Source organism: Gekko japonicus, unplaced genomic scaffold (assembly GCF_001447785.1).
Source record: "Gekko japonicus isolate JY-2015 unplaced genomic scaffold, Gekko_japonicus_V1.1 scaffold6, whole genome shotgun sequence".
NCBI classification, from domain to species: Eukaryota; Metazoa; Chordata; class Lepidosauria; order Squamata; family Gekkonidae; genus Gekko; species Gekko japonicus.
The window spans coordinates 1,920,167-1,937,965 of NW_015166417.1; the positions used below are offsets into that span (position 1 = coordinate 1,920,167).

Consider the following 17,799-nt stretch of genomic DNA (forward strand, 5'->3'; position numbering starts at 1 on the left):
GTATCAGACTCGGGACGATAGGAACGATGAGTTCTAACAATATGTTGGATCCCCAAGCATTAAGAATAAATCCACGTTTCAGGAAAAGCAAGGTTTATTTCAAAGCGTTGGAAAGACACTCAAACACGTTCTTTGTTAGAACTGGCTACAAACTGTAAAGCCAACCATAATAAAGGGATTCAAAACAGGTACAGGACCAATGGGTCATTTTCCCGCTGGCGGGCGAGAGGAAACGGTTGCGCGCTCTTTTCCTGAGAACCCAGTTAATCTCTAGACATAATACAATTGCAGTTCCCACCATCTAAAAGCAACAAGCCGGCTATGAAGCGAACTCCCACAAGACGACCTCCAGTTGTTTGGCTTAAGCGTTTCAGCAGAGTACAATAACAGCACACGGGAAGGAGGGAGGGGGGAGGGAACAACGGTACCGAAGTACCAGGAACACAGAACACCATGGCAGCTAGCTGACACACAGATCCTTATAATGGGCCTAGCTTTACTTAAAATATCTATATATCATACATTTTAAGTAATGTTTTTGGCTAGAGGGTTTTGCAGGAGAAAGAAGGAAAACTGGTCCCTTCTGGTGCACGTGTGCATACAAATAACAAAAAATAGGGGCAGATGGAATGTATGGACAGTGGTTCATTCTGGGCTGGATCCAGTCTGCTTTTTCTCCCAGTCTCACCTAAATCCTTTCCTTACTACGGCTCCGTCCTGACCCACATCCACCTCCCATGACAGAGGCTTTTTGGTTCTGAAAGAGGACCCTCTTCTCTCTTTCCCATCAACAGAAAAAGTTGTTGGAGCCAACTCTTTGTGTTCTTTTCTGCTTTGGCTTAGTTCCACGTTTTTGCTTTGCTTGAAAAAGTTTGGAAGAAAAAGGGAGAGTGAGAGACTGAATGCGTGCACAAACTCCACATAAATAAATAAAGTGAAAATGCCAATAAAGAATTGGACAAAGGCTCAGGAGAATCTTTTAATGAGAAAAACAGAGAAAGAAAAACAAACAAGAAAGGGAATTGCTGCAGTAAATATGAGGAAGACCAAGCTTTCTTGCTGAAATGCCTGCAGTCCCATGAGCCAGCTGGTGGGCACCGCCTTCTGTATCCAAATCTTTTGGCAAGCCAGAAGCTGTGCGGATGGAGAGGCTCGTTTTAAATGTAGGGTTATCTGTTTTTGGCTTTAGCCATGGTTTTTTAATTGGCGGGGGGGTCATCTTCCTTTTGGGTGAATGCAGTAGTTAGCCCCTTATAACTGTCTGATACTAACAGCACATAACAACATAAGGTTAGTAAGAGGGTCTCTCAGTCTAAACCTTTGCTACAAAATCAAGCACACAATCCATGTAAAACGTTTTTTGGCTGGTCCTAATAAAAGGTATTGAGTGGATTCTGTTCTTGTTTTTAAATTCTGATTTTGGACCAACAGAGCTACAAACTTATTTCAACCTTTGCTACACCATCAATATATATAATTCTTAATATGGCCCCATTTGCGAATAACTCAATCCAGAGATTGAGGCAATGAACAGACTACAGATTTCCCCTGGGAAAAGCCCCATGTTTGCAGAAAATCTGAAATCTTGGGGGGAAATGTATTGGGGGTTAAAAACCCAAAATTATAGAAGCATCTATAGTTTTAAGAAAAAATGCCTTAAGTGACCACTGCTAGGTCACTTATAGAGCAGGAGCACGGAACACAGGACTTGCAACTGTTGGACGGGTTGGTCCAGCAAGGCTGTCCTCCCAGGCTGCCTCAGCCTAAACAGTGGAGAAGTAACTGACCTCAGTTGTACTGTAAGCACTTGATGGAGCTGCTGAGAACGCACTATTGTTTGGCCATGATCCTGCAAAGACGTATCACCTTAAGTGCTGTTTCTTCAGTTAGGTGGCATGCAGCCAGTCTGGTCCTTCACCTCTGCTGTGCCACCTTGGCCCGGGTCTGCCACCACCACCATTTCTGCAGAGTGGGAGAGAGAGTCCAGGGAAGTTACAGGCCTGAATTCAAGCCCTACCCATGGGAGGCTTGGTGGCTATCACCTGAGCAGGTGGCAAGGTTTCCTTTATGAGCTCTGGAAGGGTGGGTTTCCAACAGGTAGCTTGCCAACTGCTGCAAAGTAGGTTATGCATCTCTTAGAAGCCCCGGGAAAAGACTGGAAAAAGATCTGCTCTATGTCTGTTTTTTTAAGCTTTTATTTAATAAGATTTCCCCCCCAGTGCTGCATAGCTGATATTTTTAGTGCTGTTCCTAGTCCATGTCCGCTCTGACATTGTACAGGAGAGGATGCCGTATATAAACGTAATAAATGAATGAATGAATGAATCTTCAAAACAAAATTTGGTAACATGCAGGGGGGGTCATTATATTTGTCCTTTATTCAGAAGTAGCTCATCCTGAGACATCAAAGTCAACACTGCTAGATCTGCAGGCTAAATGCTTCTGAGCTTGCCCCTCTCTATGAAAGCAATTCATTTAAAAGTAAATTTGATGTAAGGAGATGGTACCTCTCAGCCTGTGCAGAGTGCTTTGGGCCTCTGACAGGAAACAGCTTGTGGGTGAGCGCAAACAATGTCTGCATCTGGATAATGCAATTTTTTTTAAAAAAAAAGCTTTATAGAGAGTAAAGGAATCACAATAGCCACCCCAGATTTTTGTCCTGGACTTACAGTCTTTGTTCTGACAACTGGCCAAAATGTGGGAAGCACTGCCACTTGACAACTCTCATCCAGGCACAAGATCTCTTATATCTGCAGCGCTTAATGTTTATCTAAAGGGGCTAAACTTTCCCGGAAATAGGCACGGGATGCTTTTCCCTCGGATTCCAAAAACTGCATTCCGAATTTAGGTTTGCCAACCTCCTGGTGTTGGCTGAAGATCTCCATGCAACAAAGATCGGTTCACCTTAGGAAGATGGACTCTATGGCGTCATACCTCATTGAAGCCACCCCCACCCCCCCCAACCCGACCCTCACCCTCCTCACGCTCCATCCTCCCACCAAAATCTCCAGGTATTTCCCAACCTGGAACTGGCAACCCTAATTCCTCTACTTATTTGTGGGGATTGTGCATATCACATTCAGACACTCATTTGGGCCGTCTCTCTCTCTCTCTCTCTTTGTAATGACTGTGTCTTTTCCACTTTCTTTCTATAATGAGCTTGGTCGCTGGCAACAAATTCCGGGGCTCGACTCAAGTGAGACTCCCTGTAGGCCCCTTCTTCAGACACGCCTCCCCGGACGTCCTTTCCCAGAGCGCCAGCCCTTCCCCTCCCTTCCCTTCCCCGCCTCAAAAACTCTTTCCCTGGGCAGCACCGCCCTCTCTGCTCCGTGGAGAAATAAAGGAACAACGCTCAGCTCCCGAGGGATAAATAGTCGTGTTTAGGGCTTGTGGTGGGAGTGGTGGTCGTTTCTTACGTGTTCCCTTTCACGACAGCCATGCTGACGAAGCCCGACGCACCCGTGCCGACCTCCCCCTTGAAAGGGGGGCGTTCCCCTGCAGGTAAGCAGGTTCGTGGGGAGTCGGGAGCGCGGCGCTGGTACATTTGGGGTAGTAGCGTTTGAGCGTGACGTTGCTCTTTCCTCCGAAAAGGAGATGGCGCAGGCTGGGAGTGAAAGAACGTTATCCCCCCCCCCCTTGTGAGGCGCTGACTTTCTGTTTTCGTTTTCTGTCAGCCGTCCTGTGTCTAAAGAATACAAGTTCTGTAACGCTTTAGGGGGAAAGTTAAGACTTGAGGCTGAGGGAGTTCACCGGCGCCCTCTTTTTTCTGCCGCCACCCCCTTTCCGAATTGGCTGCCAGTGGGCTCTGTTTTCCCTCTTCTCTGCTCTTCTTTCACGCTTTAAATGCCTTTCGATGTGTGACGAGGCATTTCTGCAGGCGTACTAGAAATTGTGCACCCCTTCCAAATACATGCTCTCACTCAGTTACGTGTGTGTTGTTTATCACAGACTCCTGTGACGGGCTAGTTTTGGCAAAGCCCATTCCCGCCGCTAGAGCTCCTTCCTATTGGCAATTCCCCAAGAGCAATCGTAACAGGGCTCCTTTCTAACTTGGTAATGCTACCGGGTCTCCCCCCCCCCCCGGAAATAATCTTCTGGCTTCAAAAACATTAACATGTGGTTGTTCGTGTATTTGAGAAGCTGACCAGAAGTGAGAAAACACTAATTTATGAAAAGTTGCCAAGTGCTGTGGTTTAGTAGTTTTATGTCTACAGAATGGGCTGTTAAGTCAAGGTCATTAACTATAAAAATCCTAATTATCAATATGAGACATTGGGGGATTATCCAAAGCACAACATGGGAAAGTTTGTTCTGGCTAAAGGAGTACGCTCAGCTGTAACTCTGCAGATTGGGGAGGGGGGGCCTTGGAATGTATAAAATGCCTTTTTATCTTGGAGAGACTGAGATCGTCCTGTGCCAAAATATATGTTCACTTCTCAGGTGTTAATAAGGTGCGTGGGGGGAGGGAAACTCCACTATCAAATGCATGATGGATTTTCATCCGTATCTATTTCTGCTATGCCTGTTCTTCAAAAAAGCAAACACAGTTGTCTGGACTTGAATTCTTATTTATCCAAAATATTTTTCTCTTGCAAAGGAGGACTCAGAGTGACTTCACAGACCTGAAAACACAAACCCAGTACAATTTAGCTTCCAGCTTGATACGTCAAATCAAGAGAATCTGGTACTCATAGGTTTGCCTGTACAATTTAGCCTTACTGAGTCTCTGAAGGGTAAAGCACACAGCCCCAGGCAGTAGTTCCTTTTTAGAACTAACCAATCAGAGGTGGGGCTGATGAGAGGAGGGAAAGCTCAGGCCTTGGTGGAAGGTTCTCTCCTGACAAACGAACTGATTATATTTGTCAGCTGATGGGAGATTGATTTGGGTTTTAATCAATAGCTTAACTAATAGGAAACTATACTTACTTGGAAGTAGGTTCTACTGAAATTAGTGTGATTGACTTCCAAGTAAAGATAATTAGATTGGAGGAGCCCACAAGTGGGGGACCCAGAAAGGCTTGTGGCAGGCGTCTCCTTTTCCCCTCCCCCTAGTTGCACAGAGTTGGCTGCCAGACCAATTGCACAGCGCAGAACCCGCAAGGACTTGCAGGATGGCACCTCGTTCTCCTGTATTCCCCACCCCTCCACTGTTTCCTGCTTCCTCCTCCTGGCAACTTTTCCACACTTCCTTTTTCCTACCCACCTACCTACTTTTTATCTGCCCCCTCCCTTCTGAAGCTATATTTATTTATGTTACTTATACACTGCCTTTCTTCACAATGGCGATCCATTACAGCATTTGCCCCCACTCCATTTTGTCCTCAAACAACCTTGTAGGTTTGAGAATAGTTAAGTTACCCAAGGGCACCCAATGAACTTCCACAGCAGAATGGAGATTCAAACTCGGGTCTCCCAAATCTAGGGATAGCAGGCATCCTGATACAGCAAGAGGAAATGGGGCAGGGAAAGGAATGCGCAGATGCTTACATTTTACTGGAAGCGATACAGCAGACGCTGTAGCTTTGGCAAAAACACTATGGTGAAACTAGAGTTTTTACAAAATGACAGCGTCTGTTGTGTAATTTCCAATTTTTACCTGAAGTGATGCAACATGCTTAAGCATACTGGTGCAATGCTGGTATCCCAGACCCCAACCCTCCATTTTCTCCTGTGGGTTGCTGCCTCCAGCCTGGCAATACTATGTAGACCCTACTCTGAAACTATAACTGTTACACCACACTGCCTTTCATGGGGTGTCTCCTGTTGAACAGTCAAAGAGAATAGGGAACCCTTAGTGTTAAAGTTGTTTGTGGCTATCCTGTTTAACAGTGGCAAGCAGGTGGGCCTGGGAGAGTCACTCAAGTTAGGGAGGATGCAAGTCACCTGTGGCTGCTATCATGAGTCATACCTGAAAGGCTGAAACAGCCCTGGAAAGAACCCTCCCCCTTCCCCTTTGTTTTTACTGACAGAAACCAAGGCTTGAAGGCTTTGCAATACTGTTGTGGTTGCCTAGCAATGGCTACTGATGGCATTTGTTTTGTAATTGCTTCTGTTATTTTGGTGAGTTTAGCCCCTAATGTATTTTTTTATAGTTCAGGTTTTTCTTCAAACCTGGGGCTTTTCTGAGGTTTGTAGAAAGATCTGTACTGTTTGTCCATGGTTCTAGTCTCTGGATTTAAGTATCTCCAGATAAAGCCATGTTGAGAGTTAGATGTATATCCTATGAAAATTGTGAAAAGAAGATTGTGAGAACATACAGACAAAACTTTGCTCCACTTTGCAAGATTGTATCCAATATTTCATCAACTCTGAGGATGTAGTCTATTGTGGTTATACATGTTAAAATCCATTTCAAAATAAGCAAGTTCAAGGGCCATCAGTATTGTTGAAGTTGAGGCATATTGACACTGACTTCAGTGTTGCACTGTGAGTTTCAGATGCCAGCCAAGTTGGATAAGAAGAAATATCACACAGATTGCTTTATCATTGGATTTTTAAATCTAAAGCTGGTATATAGTAGTGGCTTCACTCAAAAACGCAATCTTTATTATCAAATTTTGCAGAGGGAGCAGAGTTGCTGGGTTATATAGCAGTGAGTAAATAATAACTGGCATTTATATAAAATTTTAAAATATTCAGAGCCCTCTGGTAACATTAATTTGCGGTAATCCATATAAAACAGGTCAATATCATCTCTGTATTTCAGAGAAGTGCGAACTAAGACAGAAGTGTCTGGGGATGGAATTGCACGTTGCATTTAGTTCTGTGATCCTTATACCAACATTATAGTGCTGTTACTGGGGCTTCAGTTTAATGGGGAAGACCAGTGGAGAAGGTAATTCACAGGGTGGTGGTTAGAGCACAGATCCAGGTTCCCAAAATTCTAAAGCTCACTCAGCACGCTTCATGGCACCTTGGACTCCACCTAGCCTCACTCACATTGTTGTTGTGGTGATAAAACGGAGGAGAGGAGAACTACATAAGCAGCTTTAAGTCCCACTTGGGGATAAAGGCCAGGTATAAATGAAGGCAATATATAAGTTTAATCTTTAAAAGTTTGATCTCTCTTGCTCTCCCCCTCCTCCACGCACTTCCCATTGCAGGCTCCGCAATATTTTTTTAAGTCTGTGAAAAAGATTTCAGAACTACATGTTGAATGTATTGCTACCCTCAGGTGATTGACATGCCATGGCGGAAACTAGGTTCAAACCAAGGATTTCTGAACTGCATTTTAGTAATTGCACTATACCAAAGGGGACATTGAAAAATAATTATTCATCATTAACATGCTTATGCCACTTTTATAGGTATGGGGAGCAGTTTCCAAAGGCACCAAACAATATCTAAAATTAGGGTTAAATCCTCACAGTTGAACAGTTAAGAACTGGATATACAAAAAAGTCCAATGGAACTTCAAATCAATCCTTCTGGGAAAGATCACATTTGGAACCTCACAAGAGATGTGGTTTTCTTTACAGACCTCTGATGGAAGAAGGTTGCTGAACTTAGAAGCAAAAATCCCGCCTTCCTGCTGATGCTGATGATACAGGGAACAAGACGTGTCCTGATTGTCAGTGGTCTTCACACATGTCCTTCCAAGAACACTAATGGAGTTTCTTACTCTCAGTTGCGCAGATTAATTTTAATCTTGATTAAAACCTTAGGTGACTAATTATACCATTAATAGATCAAAGCCAGAAAGAACTGCAGACTCTTGCGCAAGATGAATACTAAAGACAAGCTTTACATATTTGCAGTGCAATTCTAAACAAGGTTACACCCTTCTAAGCCCATCGAATTCAATGAAGGCTGAATGCCTAATGAAATCTGTATTCCATCTTTACTCATCTGCCCTGTACACCTAGAACTTTCTTCAAGAATAGTTATGTAGTACAGTATTAGCTCAAAAATCTTTGTTCTGTGAAACTTTTCCTTTAACCCTTTACAGTTCTTATCCCACTTAGTGTATATAAATTTCCACTTCAGGTGGCGTGTCTAGCATCGGCAGAGCCTGGTTTTTTTTCTATTGTGGCTCCAACTCTATGGAATGGGTTCCCTGAAGAGGTAAGAAGGGCCCCAGTTCCTGGAGATCTTCAAGAGGTGCTGCAAGGCCTGCCTGTTTGCTAGGGCTTTTGAGAGGGGTTGAATACCAGGCATCTTTTAAGGGGAGAGGGATTTGGGGCTTGTTATTTTAGCTGGAGAAGACTCTTGAGAGTCCCTTGGACTGCAAGGAGATCAAATTAGTCAATCCTAAAATAAATCAACCCTGACCGTTCCCTGGAAGGCCAGATAATGAAACTGAAGCTGAAATACTTTGGCCACCAAATGAGAAGGGAGCACTCACTGGAGAAGACCCTGATGCTGGGAAAGATTGAAGGTCAAAGAAGAAGGGGACAGAAGGGGACAGCAAAGGATGAGATGGTTAGACAGTGTCATGGATGCAACGGACATGAAATAAAGCAAACTCTGGAGGACGGCAGAAGACAGGAGGACCTGGCGGGATCTGGTCCATGGGGTTGCGAAGAGTTGGACTCGACTGTGTGACTGAACAACAACAAAAATTTTAGCTTTGGTTTCAGACTGGGGTGTTTTAACTATTGTTTTAACTATTGTTGTAAGCCACCTTGAACAAGAGGAAAGGCTGGTTATAAATTGTTTAATAAATAACTTGGGCTATTTCTGTACTTCTCGCTATAATTTTAAGAGAACGTATTGCCTTTGCACAGATTGAACCCAGTTGCAACTATGCTTTAAGTGAGGTAACATCACCCAAGCCCTGTTCCACCTCTTAGCCTGACACTTTAAAAATCTAGCAAAATTTTGGGCAGTTTTATCCGAAGTATTTTAACATGCTTTTAAAGCTGCGTCTGTTTGACATTGCTGAACACTTAAATTGTTGTTGCTAGGTCATTTGTACCTTAATTGGTGCTAATTGGTTTGTGACTGACAAGCATGTTAACAGGACCTAATTGACAGTTAATAGAATGCAAATGTATGATAGGATTTCTGCATCTTCAGAGAGACAATAAGGAGGACACTTTTATTCTGGACTACCTGTAGTAGATAAATTATGTGCAGAGTGCTCAAAACTGAAATTGTAACAACTTGAAGACATCACACAACAAAATGCTCATGGTATCCTTGAGTATCTCAGATTACTTTTTGTTGTATTTATATGCTTTTGTTTTTTATACTTGTAAAGCAGTTTCAGAATTGGAGTAAAAATCTATCAAGGCCCAGGATATTTCAAAGAGAACTAAACATTTTTTCCTAAACATCCCCCCCCCTATCTTTTGAATTCTTGACTAAGTAAGAAACTAAAGGCAGAGTTCATATTTTCATGCTAAAGTAACTTAAATTTTTTTGAATAAGCCTCAGCAAGATGATTTGTTATCACTTTCACTAATTCAGGCCTTCACACACACTATCAGGCTACTTGGAGGTTACTGTATCCCTGTGGAATGGTACCTGTATAAATATCACAGTTGCACAGGTTTTTCGTATTTGAAACATCCCCCCGATGATCAGTCCTGGCTATGTGGTTGTGAAGGTGGTCTGCACTACAGCCACATAATATAGTATCGCAGGTAAGTGGTTTTGAGAGATTATAAAGAAGAGTTTGCTTTTATGGATTGTAACACGCACATCCAGCATTAACCAGCCTGCAAAACAAAAAGATATGCAAGAGTCCGTGTTTGACTGCTTGAAAACTGTACCGTAAGATCTGATGTGCCCCAGAATATGTGGAAAGGGAAGTTCAAATGCTGCAAAGTAGAAGACTTGAGGATTATGCTCTATATTCCATCTGTCTTTCTGAGCATTTGACTATATCTCTCTTACATAACCAACGAAAGACCAGTTGCTTGTGAAATACCTTATCTTGTTTTCATATATATTTCCTATAGTCAAAGCTGGAGGTATGAGAGTTTCTAAGAAACTGGAGAATACAGCTGCTGAAAGGAATCCCAAAGTCCATGGGAGAGAAAGGACCAGGTATGTGGATTGTTGAGACTTGTATGTTTGTGTTAAGAGTTCAGTGAGAAAGCAGTCCTCCAAACGTGAACCATACAATCACTATACTACAATGGCAAGTAAATGAAAGTAAATGAGGAAAAGGTAACACAGTACCTTCAGTGCTAAAAAAAAGCATGCATTGGAAAGGTTTTTTTTAAAAAAAGCAGAACTCTGTAGAAAATGCAAGTCTGGCTATATACTTTCTTTGATCAGAAAGGCACTGTGGCTGTAGAAGTAACCAGAAGTTTAAGTTGTCCAGCAAGGTAAAATGCTATACTGTCACAGCCATTTTCCCAGTCTGCTCTCTGTTTGCCCTGTTGCCTCTGGTGTTCTGTTTATCTTGGCATTCTAACAACTGTTAGCACTGAGGTGTTCTGTCTCGCTGCCTGCGTAGTTTCACTTGTCCCTAGGCCCTGTGTGAGGCTTCAGAGCCAATGGAATTGATCCTTCACAAATTGGGTTGTGATCCTGTTACCAGTTTTGATTCCCACAGTAGCTAGAATCTTCCATGGCATCACAGCAGTTCAGCCACTGATAAGGTAGCTAACAAGCCTGGAGGGGAAAAAAATGTCCTCTCTCTTTAATAGAGGCTTGATGTGTAGAGATGGGCAACTGAAGCTCTTTGTGGCATGGAGTAAATAATATCACCTGGTAAAACACCCCATTTTAACCCTCTATTAAAGGGACAGGACAATTTCTTTGCGGGTGATCAGGAACCATAACCACAGACATGAGTTGTAGGGATTTAGAACTTTGAGGCAAAGCGCCAGATTATCCTGTAGTTGCCCCAGACTTTGGTCACTGACAGTGCAATCAATAGATACGTATACTCAGAATGAAGTTAAGCGTGCCTAGGATTGCAGACTTTGTAGCTTTTGTAGTTCATATCTTAGCAGGATAAGTATGTGGTAACTGGTCTTGCAGAGTGTTGTGGCAATGGTGGTGATAGCTGAGTAAAACATAAAGGGCAAAATCCTCAGGACAATGATATAAGGTTTTGCTCTTCTCAGAGAGGTACTGCCTAAGAAATTCAAAATAAATGTTATAACACTTCTTGGAAATCTTAAGCAGCTGCCCATAAGGGCAGCACTGAAAAATCTCATTTTTCTCCAAAACCACAAAAAATAAAATAAATATTGGGGGATTTGATTTAAATCAGCATATCTTTAAAGTTGTCTTGTTTAAATAATCTTTGGTCTCTGTATAAATTTGTAAGTTACGAAACTGCTGGTTATCCTGAGATAACTCTTGATTTTAGTCCTGATATGCTAACATCTTCAATAGGTGAAACAAAAGTTTGAGTCAGCCTCTTCTCCCAGAATAGGTAAGAACAGGTACCTTGTATAGTAATAATGAAGGCATAGAAGAGTCTCTATAAATGTGTCTTGGGCTTTTCCCCCATTTCAGCAACAAGTATGACAAAGGATGGTTTTTATCTATCCTGAAGTCAATGTAGGCCCCGTTCATACGAGGGGTTTTGGTCCGGGAGCGAGACAGAACGGGGGCGGATCAAACGGGCGCGATCCCACGGCAACATCTGGGAATCGTTGCCTGTCCGTCCCCAATCTGTCTCTTCCGCGCGAAAACCCGCTCTAAAAAGAACCACCTACCTGGGTGGTTCATGCGAAGTGGAGCGGCTCAAACCGGCTGTGGGATCGGCCGCGCGTCCTTGCAGCGGCACATCCCGGCCTCCGGCCCAAACTGTGCATGCTTGAGCATGCGCAGTTCGGTGGCCTCCCCCTTGCCTCCGACACTTCCTCCCCGGCATGTGATCGTGCCGGGGAGCAACAGCGCGCGGTGCACGGGATCCATGGGATCTCGCCCGCGCGTATCTTTTTTGATGCAGCTCTCTTTAGCCGCGCTTCGCCTCGTGTTTTCCCTGCCGTGTGGCAGGGGCCATTGTACTTGCAGAGAGTCTGAATTACCCAGTGGCTTTTCTTCTCACTTTTAACTTGTTGCAGTCATTGATTTTAGACATTGGCTTGGATCCCATGGTAAATCCTTTAACAGAAGGTGTTTCTACCAGCAGAACAGTAATGCCTTGCCTCCTGTTGCTGGCCAAAATATTCTCCAAAATAAAAATCCCCACCTCCAAATTTACTGTAGGATCAGATTGTGATGGGTGGGGTGGAGAATCCCTCACCTGGCTCCTCCTGTAACTTGTACCTTCGGTATGGTTGATCAGCAGAGTTCCCACTGTGACTTCCCTTGTACAGAACACTGATGAACACCAATGAATTGCACAATCAGAACTACAGTGCAGATTGGATGGGGGGAGCATTAGTTAGTAAACATGAAGGATCTCTTTATTCTGTTCTTTCTCTCTCTCTCTTTTTTTAATGACCAAACTCCTGGCTTAACCCTTTTCTTTCTCTTTCACAGTGCGGTTAGCATTGCAAAAATGCAAAGCATGAGTGTCTTGTTAGCAGATGCATTAGAGAAAGTAAGTACACATGAGTAGACTTAACACTTGATTATGAATCTGTTTGAACAATTCATGCATACACAGAAGAACTGTATCTGAACAGGTGCTAAAAGAAATGTGTTGAGTATGGTAGGAAATAACAACTTCCCCTTCATCCCCTCTTTTTTTTTGCCATGTGAGGAGAGGTATAAAGAAGCACTTAAAGCTGCCTTTAGCTTGAAAAGTATTGGAATGCTATTTTCATCCGATGCACAACATGCTGGAACATGACTTCTAATAATTCCAGTACTTCTCAAGCTGTGCTCTACATTTAAGATCTCCACAGGATGTTTCCTGTGTTCTCAATATGAATAAATAGGACTAATCCTTATTGGGGCTTCTGAAATACTGAAATGTTGCAACAGGATTTAATTTTGCTGCTCTGTTTCAGGCAGCAGATGCAGTTGCCCTGTTGAGCTAACTCCTACCCCCAGTCTTTGTCTTCTGCCTTTCTCATCTATACACAGCAATCACAGAAGGGAAAGAAGAATGTGGATTCCAGAGTGACTGTTTAAAACAGCTTGGTGGCTAATATTTCAGAAGCAGCTGCTGTGGGGTTGGCCGGAGGCACAATTTGCCCCTTTAGTAATAGGATAAATGGCTGACCTGAATTCGAGGGAGTTGCTGCTGCTTAAACTGAAGGTTCTGGCCATAAGGTTATGGATGTCTTCAAGGGGAGGTAGAGTGCATATTCTTCTGTTTCAGTCATCTCCATAATAAGCTTTTAGGCTTGGCCTACATATTCAACCAAGTAGTAGGGTTGCCAGATGGGTTGGACAAGCTGGCGGGGGACTTACTAGAAGGCTCCGGGAGAGGGGAGGGAAGAAGTGTGACATGCCTATGTCACCTCTGGGTGACGTAAGCACATGGAGGACATCGGGGGCGACACTCTGGTTTGTGGGAAAAACTCTATGGTAGAATTAGCTTCTAACCATAGAGTTTTGCCCCCAAAACAGAGTGTCGTCCCCCAACATCATTGATGTGCCTATGTCACTTTTGGGTGATGTAGAAGAAGAGGAGATTGGATTTATACCCTGCCCTTCACTCAGAGTCTCAGAGCAGCTTACAAACTCCTTTCCCTTCCCCTCCCCACAACAGACACCCTGTGAGGTAGGTGGGGCTGAGAGAGCTCTGACAGAAACTGCTCTTTTTCAAGAACAGCTGTGCCAGAACTATGGCTTGCCCAAGGTCATCCAGCAAGTGCAAGTGGAGGAGTGGGGAATCAAACCTGGTTCTCCCAGATTAGAGTCCGCACACTTAACCACTACACCATACTGGCTCTCATGTTTATTTCTGGTTTCTTCCCTCCCTGCAGGAGTAATTGGTGGGAGGGTAGAGAGGAGCACCTGAAACCAGGGGATCCCCTGCCCTACTGGGGGACCTGGCAACCAGTGTTCCCTCTAAGCTGAGTTACTGTGAGCTAGCTCACAGTTTTTTACCCTCCGGCTCACACGTTTTTGTCTTAGCTCAGGAAGGATGGCTCCAGAGCAAACCAGCTTATGGAGTAGCCAAATCACCTGCTCACAACTTTAATGCCAGTAGCTCACAAAGTAGAATTTTTGCTCACAGGACTCCAGAGCTTAGAGGGAGCATTGCTGGCAACTCTATCAAATGGTGCAATAAAAGCCCTGAGGCAGCTGAATGGACCACCTCAGATTTAAGGTGGTGGCATGTAACACCTTTCAGTCCTTAGTATAAAATCTCACTGCAGGAAGAAGTCATAGGTGATCTAGCACTGGGAGAGCCAATGTGGCATAGTTAATGGTCACCGTGGCAGACTTGGATCTCAGGTTTAAGTCCCCACTCTGCTATGGAAGCTTGCAGGTTGATCTTGAGCCAGTCATTTGTCCCTCAGTCTAACCTATCTCATGTTGTTGTTATGAGAAACAGTGTTGTACGCTGCTTTGGGTCCCCAGTGGGTACAAATAAACAGGCTCTTAGCTTGTGGCTTGCATCCAGTGTGTTGAATGAACCATCTGTTGAATCTCAGCAGACCCGAGACATATTGTCTGTTTGTCTTGGCTTACATTTTTCTTTTATTTATAAGCTGCTTTGTGACCCTTAAGGGTGAAAAGTGAGATACAAATATTCTAAATAAATTGGCTGCATGGATAGATCAGGCCTACACTGAGATCCCAGGCAACGTAGTTGTAGTTCAGCAAATTCACAGAATCTGTTTTATTGTTTGCAGTCTTCTCTTATAAAAGCATTTATGTTCTGGGCAAACTGTAATTTCTAAGCACTCAAACAGCAGTATGTTTGCTGGAGAAAGTGAAATCTTGTCCGTAGTCAAAATGGCCATTTTTATTCTGCAGAGATGCCTGGAATGCAGCCGTGTGGATAGCAAGGGTCATTCCTAAGGCATCAATAAGTGTGGTGCAACTTCTGTGCTACCCACTCTTGACTGCTATGTTTTGTCATGTCAACACTAGTGTTTGGCCTGCAAAGAGATGGCTTATAAGGGGGTTTGAGTGACTAATTCATTTAGAGTGTAGAGAGGTCCTTAGTTTGATTTCTGTGGTTTTGAGGCTCTACAAGGCTTATCATGGGAGAAAAGGCACAATTCACTGGAGAGGGATGTCCTGGAATGTTGTTTCTGTCATGGGTGAATTGCTGTCGACCTACAAGGAATACCCGCATAGGGTTTGCACTGTGGTCAGTCAGAAATGAGAAGGAGCACTGCTGCTAGAGCAGTCTGGAAGTGTGACGGGAGCAGGGGAATCAGTGGCTGCTGGCTCTAGAATCTGCTGCCAATAATGAGGTCACGTAGCACAGAAATAGGCAGTGTAGAGTCTGCGTCACAGCAAAGCATCCTTCCTTATCTTTTAAAGAGAGCTCAGACTATCGCCCTTTGAGCTAGGACTTGCAGAGTTGATGCCACCCAGGCTATGAGATGCGGTTGGGACACACATCGTGAGCTGCACATCTAGATAAGGTGTAAAAGGGCTGTGGTTAACACCATAGAATGGTGTGTTGTCCTGGGGGTGCTTCTGTGATGTATGAAGGGGGGCAGAGCAGTGCTTACGCACTGGAGGGTAAATCAGAATAGGAAGCATCCGAGCGTAGTAATATGAACTGTCTTGTGTGAGAGGACCAGGATAAGAAAAGGAGGACGTAACTGATGCTGCTGCCTTCCTTGGCTTATAGTTGCTGCATGTGGAGGCATTCAGTGTGATTAAACTATCTCCATTTTTAGTTTTGTTTGGGGGGACCCAGAATTTTAACATTCCGCACTTTATCTGTTCTTTCTCCCCCTCTCCTCATGGGTCCATTTATCTTATGATTAGCTTTTGAATTCCGGGGTTTTGAATGGAACTATTTTATTTAATGAATGCTACGAACAGCTTTAGATACACTATTGAAGAAGTCTAATAAAGATGTCTCTTGTGCCAGGTTGGATTTTAATGCTTATGATTTATAGTGGGGAGGGGTTTTGTTCTTGCTCGAAGAATTTTCCTTTTTTATCTTACAGCTCAGGCAGAAATTCCCAGCAGCAGCCACACAAGGAGCGCATCAAAAGCCACGGCCTACTCTGGAAAAGATTATACCGCCCAAAAGAATGTGCATTATTCAGCAGCCTCGGAAATGTTAAATATGTAGAGTAAAATATTCATATATCTGACAGACTTGCTCTTAACAAAACAGCACTTAGCTAAGCAAGCAGTAAATGGACCAAATGTCTTCTGCAGCTTCTAATTCGTATTTTTCAGGCAATAAAATCTGTGTACATTCTGCAATTTTTTTCTTTGTGTTTTTTTTTCCAAGAGGAGATTAATAAGACTTTCTCATGTAATTGTTCCCAAAGCCTCCTGGGTGTTGCAGCTTGGAATAGATGGGCCATTTCTTTGAGCAGTATTCTTAAGAGAGGCAAGGCGTGTCACACTTCTTATCAGTCACAAAGCCAGATGCAGTTCACCAGCTACGTGGCAGCTTGACTGGAAATTCATAACCTGCCTCCTTTTTAAGTACCGGACAGGCAGCAAAACCAGAAACTGCGTGGAGATACTGGTAGGATACATGTACCATGCCTGGAAGCATAAATGGCATTACATCTGAAAATGTGGGGGAAAGCAGGACAGTTACTAAACTTTCCTAATTCCTCTCTTTCTTAGCATCATTTGAAAAATATCAGCTTCTTCGTGATCATCAGTTTATCTATCTTGGTATAGGGTATCTTTTGCATGATCTGAACCAGTTCATAAGGCCCCTGGAGACATGTGGAGCTATGTGGAGATCCTCCCAGTATGCATGGTCACCATGTTGTGTGTAAAGGATAATGCATAGATTTTTTCAGCTTCAATACTGTGAACCAGAACTCTGAAAAATCAGGATTCAGTGTGATAGGTGAAGAGTAAAATCAAAGCACTGCCTCTTTCAGGAAAACACGGGAGCTATGCCTAGCAGGAGGATTGTGTTTGTACTGTTGGTCTTCATGGGTTGGCTGCTCCTCATACACCAGACCAGAATGTCTTGTATAGGCAGATACACGATATATCTGTGTGCTGGGGTTCACTCCTACCCAGGAAAATGATACCTTTTGACCTGAAGACACTTCCACTAATCACAGAGGGCAGTCAGTGGTTGCTTATTTGTGGAAAGGCAGTAGTATCTTAAATACGGGAAGAAGCTCGGCTTATAGTGTGCTCCATGTATAAATCTTTCTTAGTCCTATATGGTAATGCTGCATGGGTTTGCTGATTAATATACTGTAATTGGAATGTACTTGGCCACCTTAATCCTTGTCCTTTCCAGAAATCCATGGTAATGCTATGGCTGTGATTTTAGTGTTGACCTGTTAGAATGGTGGCTTTGAGTGTGTAAAGAAATGCCAGTTTCTCCTTTTTCTGCCAGTATTCAGTCCTTGGTAAATGCATATATTGCATTGTTCTGGACAGGTAGCAGTGATCATATGAGAAACCTGTCTCCTTTAAATTTAAAGAATTGCTGTCATGGCTTTAATGTAATTAGTTTAGTACATGAATTAATTTGCACAGGTCAGATCTCACAGACAGGTTTTTATGTTGGTCTGTATTTTCCTACTGGGAAGTTACATTCAGATGCTTTTTCCTGACAATTCCAAAACTGAACATTTTTATATATGGAATTTTATGTGTACTTAAGAGTAACACCATGAATAGGTAGAACTTGAGGAAGTCACAAGCATCTCCTGTTGGCTATTCACAGACAATCTTTATGGGGGAAATGCCAAAAGCCATGACTAATGTAAGGTAGTGTGAACCATAAAATCAATGGACTTTGCAAATTATTAGGCAATGAAAGTTAGCAAAAACCTTCAGCGGTTCATTTAAATAGATATGCAA

General features: G+C 43.3%; 1 protein-coding gene across 2 annotated transcripts; it reads left to right on the forward strand.

Annotated features, from left to right (window-relative positions):
• The first annotated feature begins 3,301 nt into the window (after positions 1 to 3,301).
• Positions 3,302 to 16,707, forward strand: DAPL1 (death associated protein like 1). 2 transcript variants are annotated; one of them, XM_015411572.1, is made up of 5 exons: positions 3,424 to 3,501; positions 7,479 to 7,664; positions 9,906 to 9,993; positions 12,397 to 12,457; positions 15,951 to 16,707. In XM_015411572.1, exons 2-5 carry the CDS (start codon positions 7,535 to 7,537, stop codon positions 16,068 to 16,070), a joined length of 399 nt encoding a protein of 132 aa, XP_015267058.1. In that variant the 5' UTR covers positions 3,424 to 3,501; positions 7,479 to 7,534; the 3' UTR covers positions 16,071 to 16,707. The 2 variants fall into 2 exon arrangements, with proteins under 2 accessions (XP_015267059.1, XP_015267058.1); XM_015411573.1 differs by lacking the exon at positions 7,479 to 7,664 and having other exon boundaries at positions 3,302 to 3,501.
• The last annotated feature ends 1,092 nt before the right edge of the window (positions 16,708 to 17,799 follow it).

Coding starts and splice junctions, on each gene's coding strand:
- DAPL1 (XM_015411572.1), top strand. CDS start 7,535: ATGCTGATGATACAGGGAACAAGACGTGTCCTGATTGTCAGTGGTCTT. Junction 7,665..9,905: donor AATCTTGATTAAAACCTTAG/GTGACTAATTAT, acceptor TATTTCCTATAG/TCAAAGCTGGAGGTATGAGA. Junction 9,994..12,396: donor CATGGGAGAGAAAGGACCAG/GTATGTGGATTG, acceptor TCTCTTTCACAG/TGCGGTTAGCATTGCAAAAA.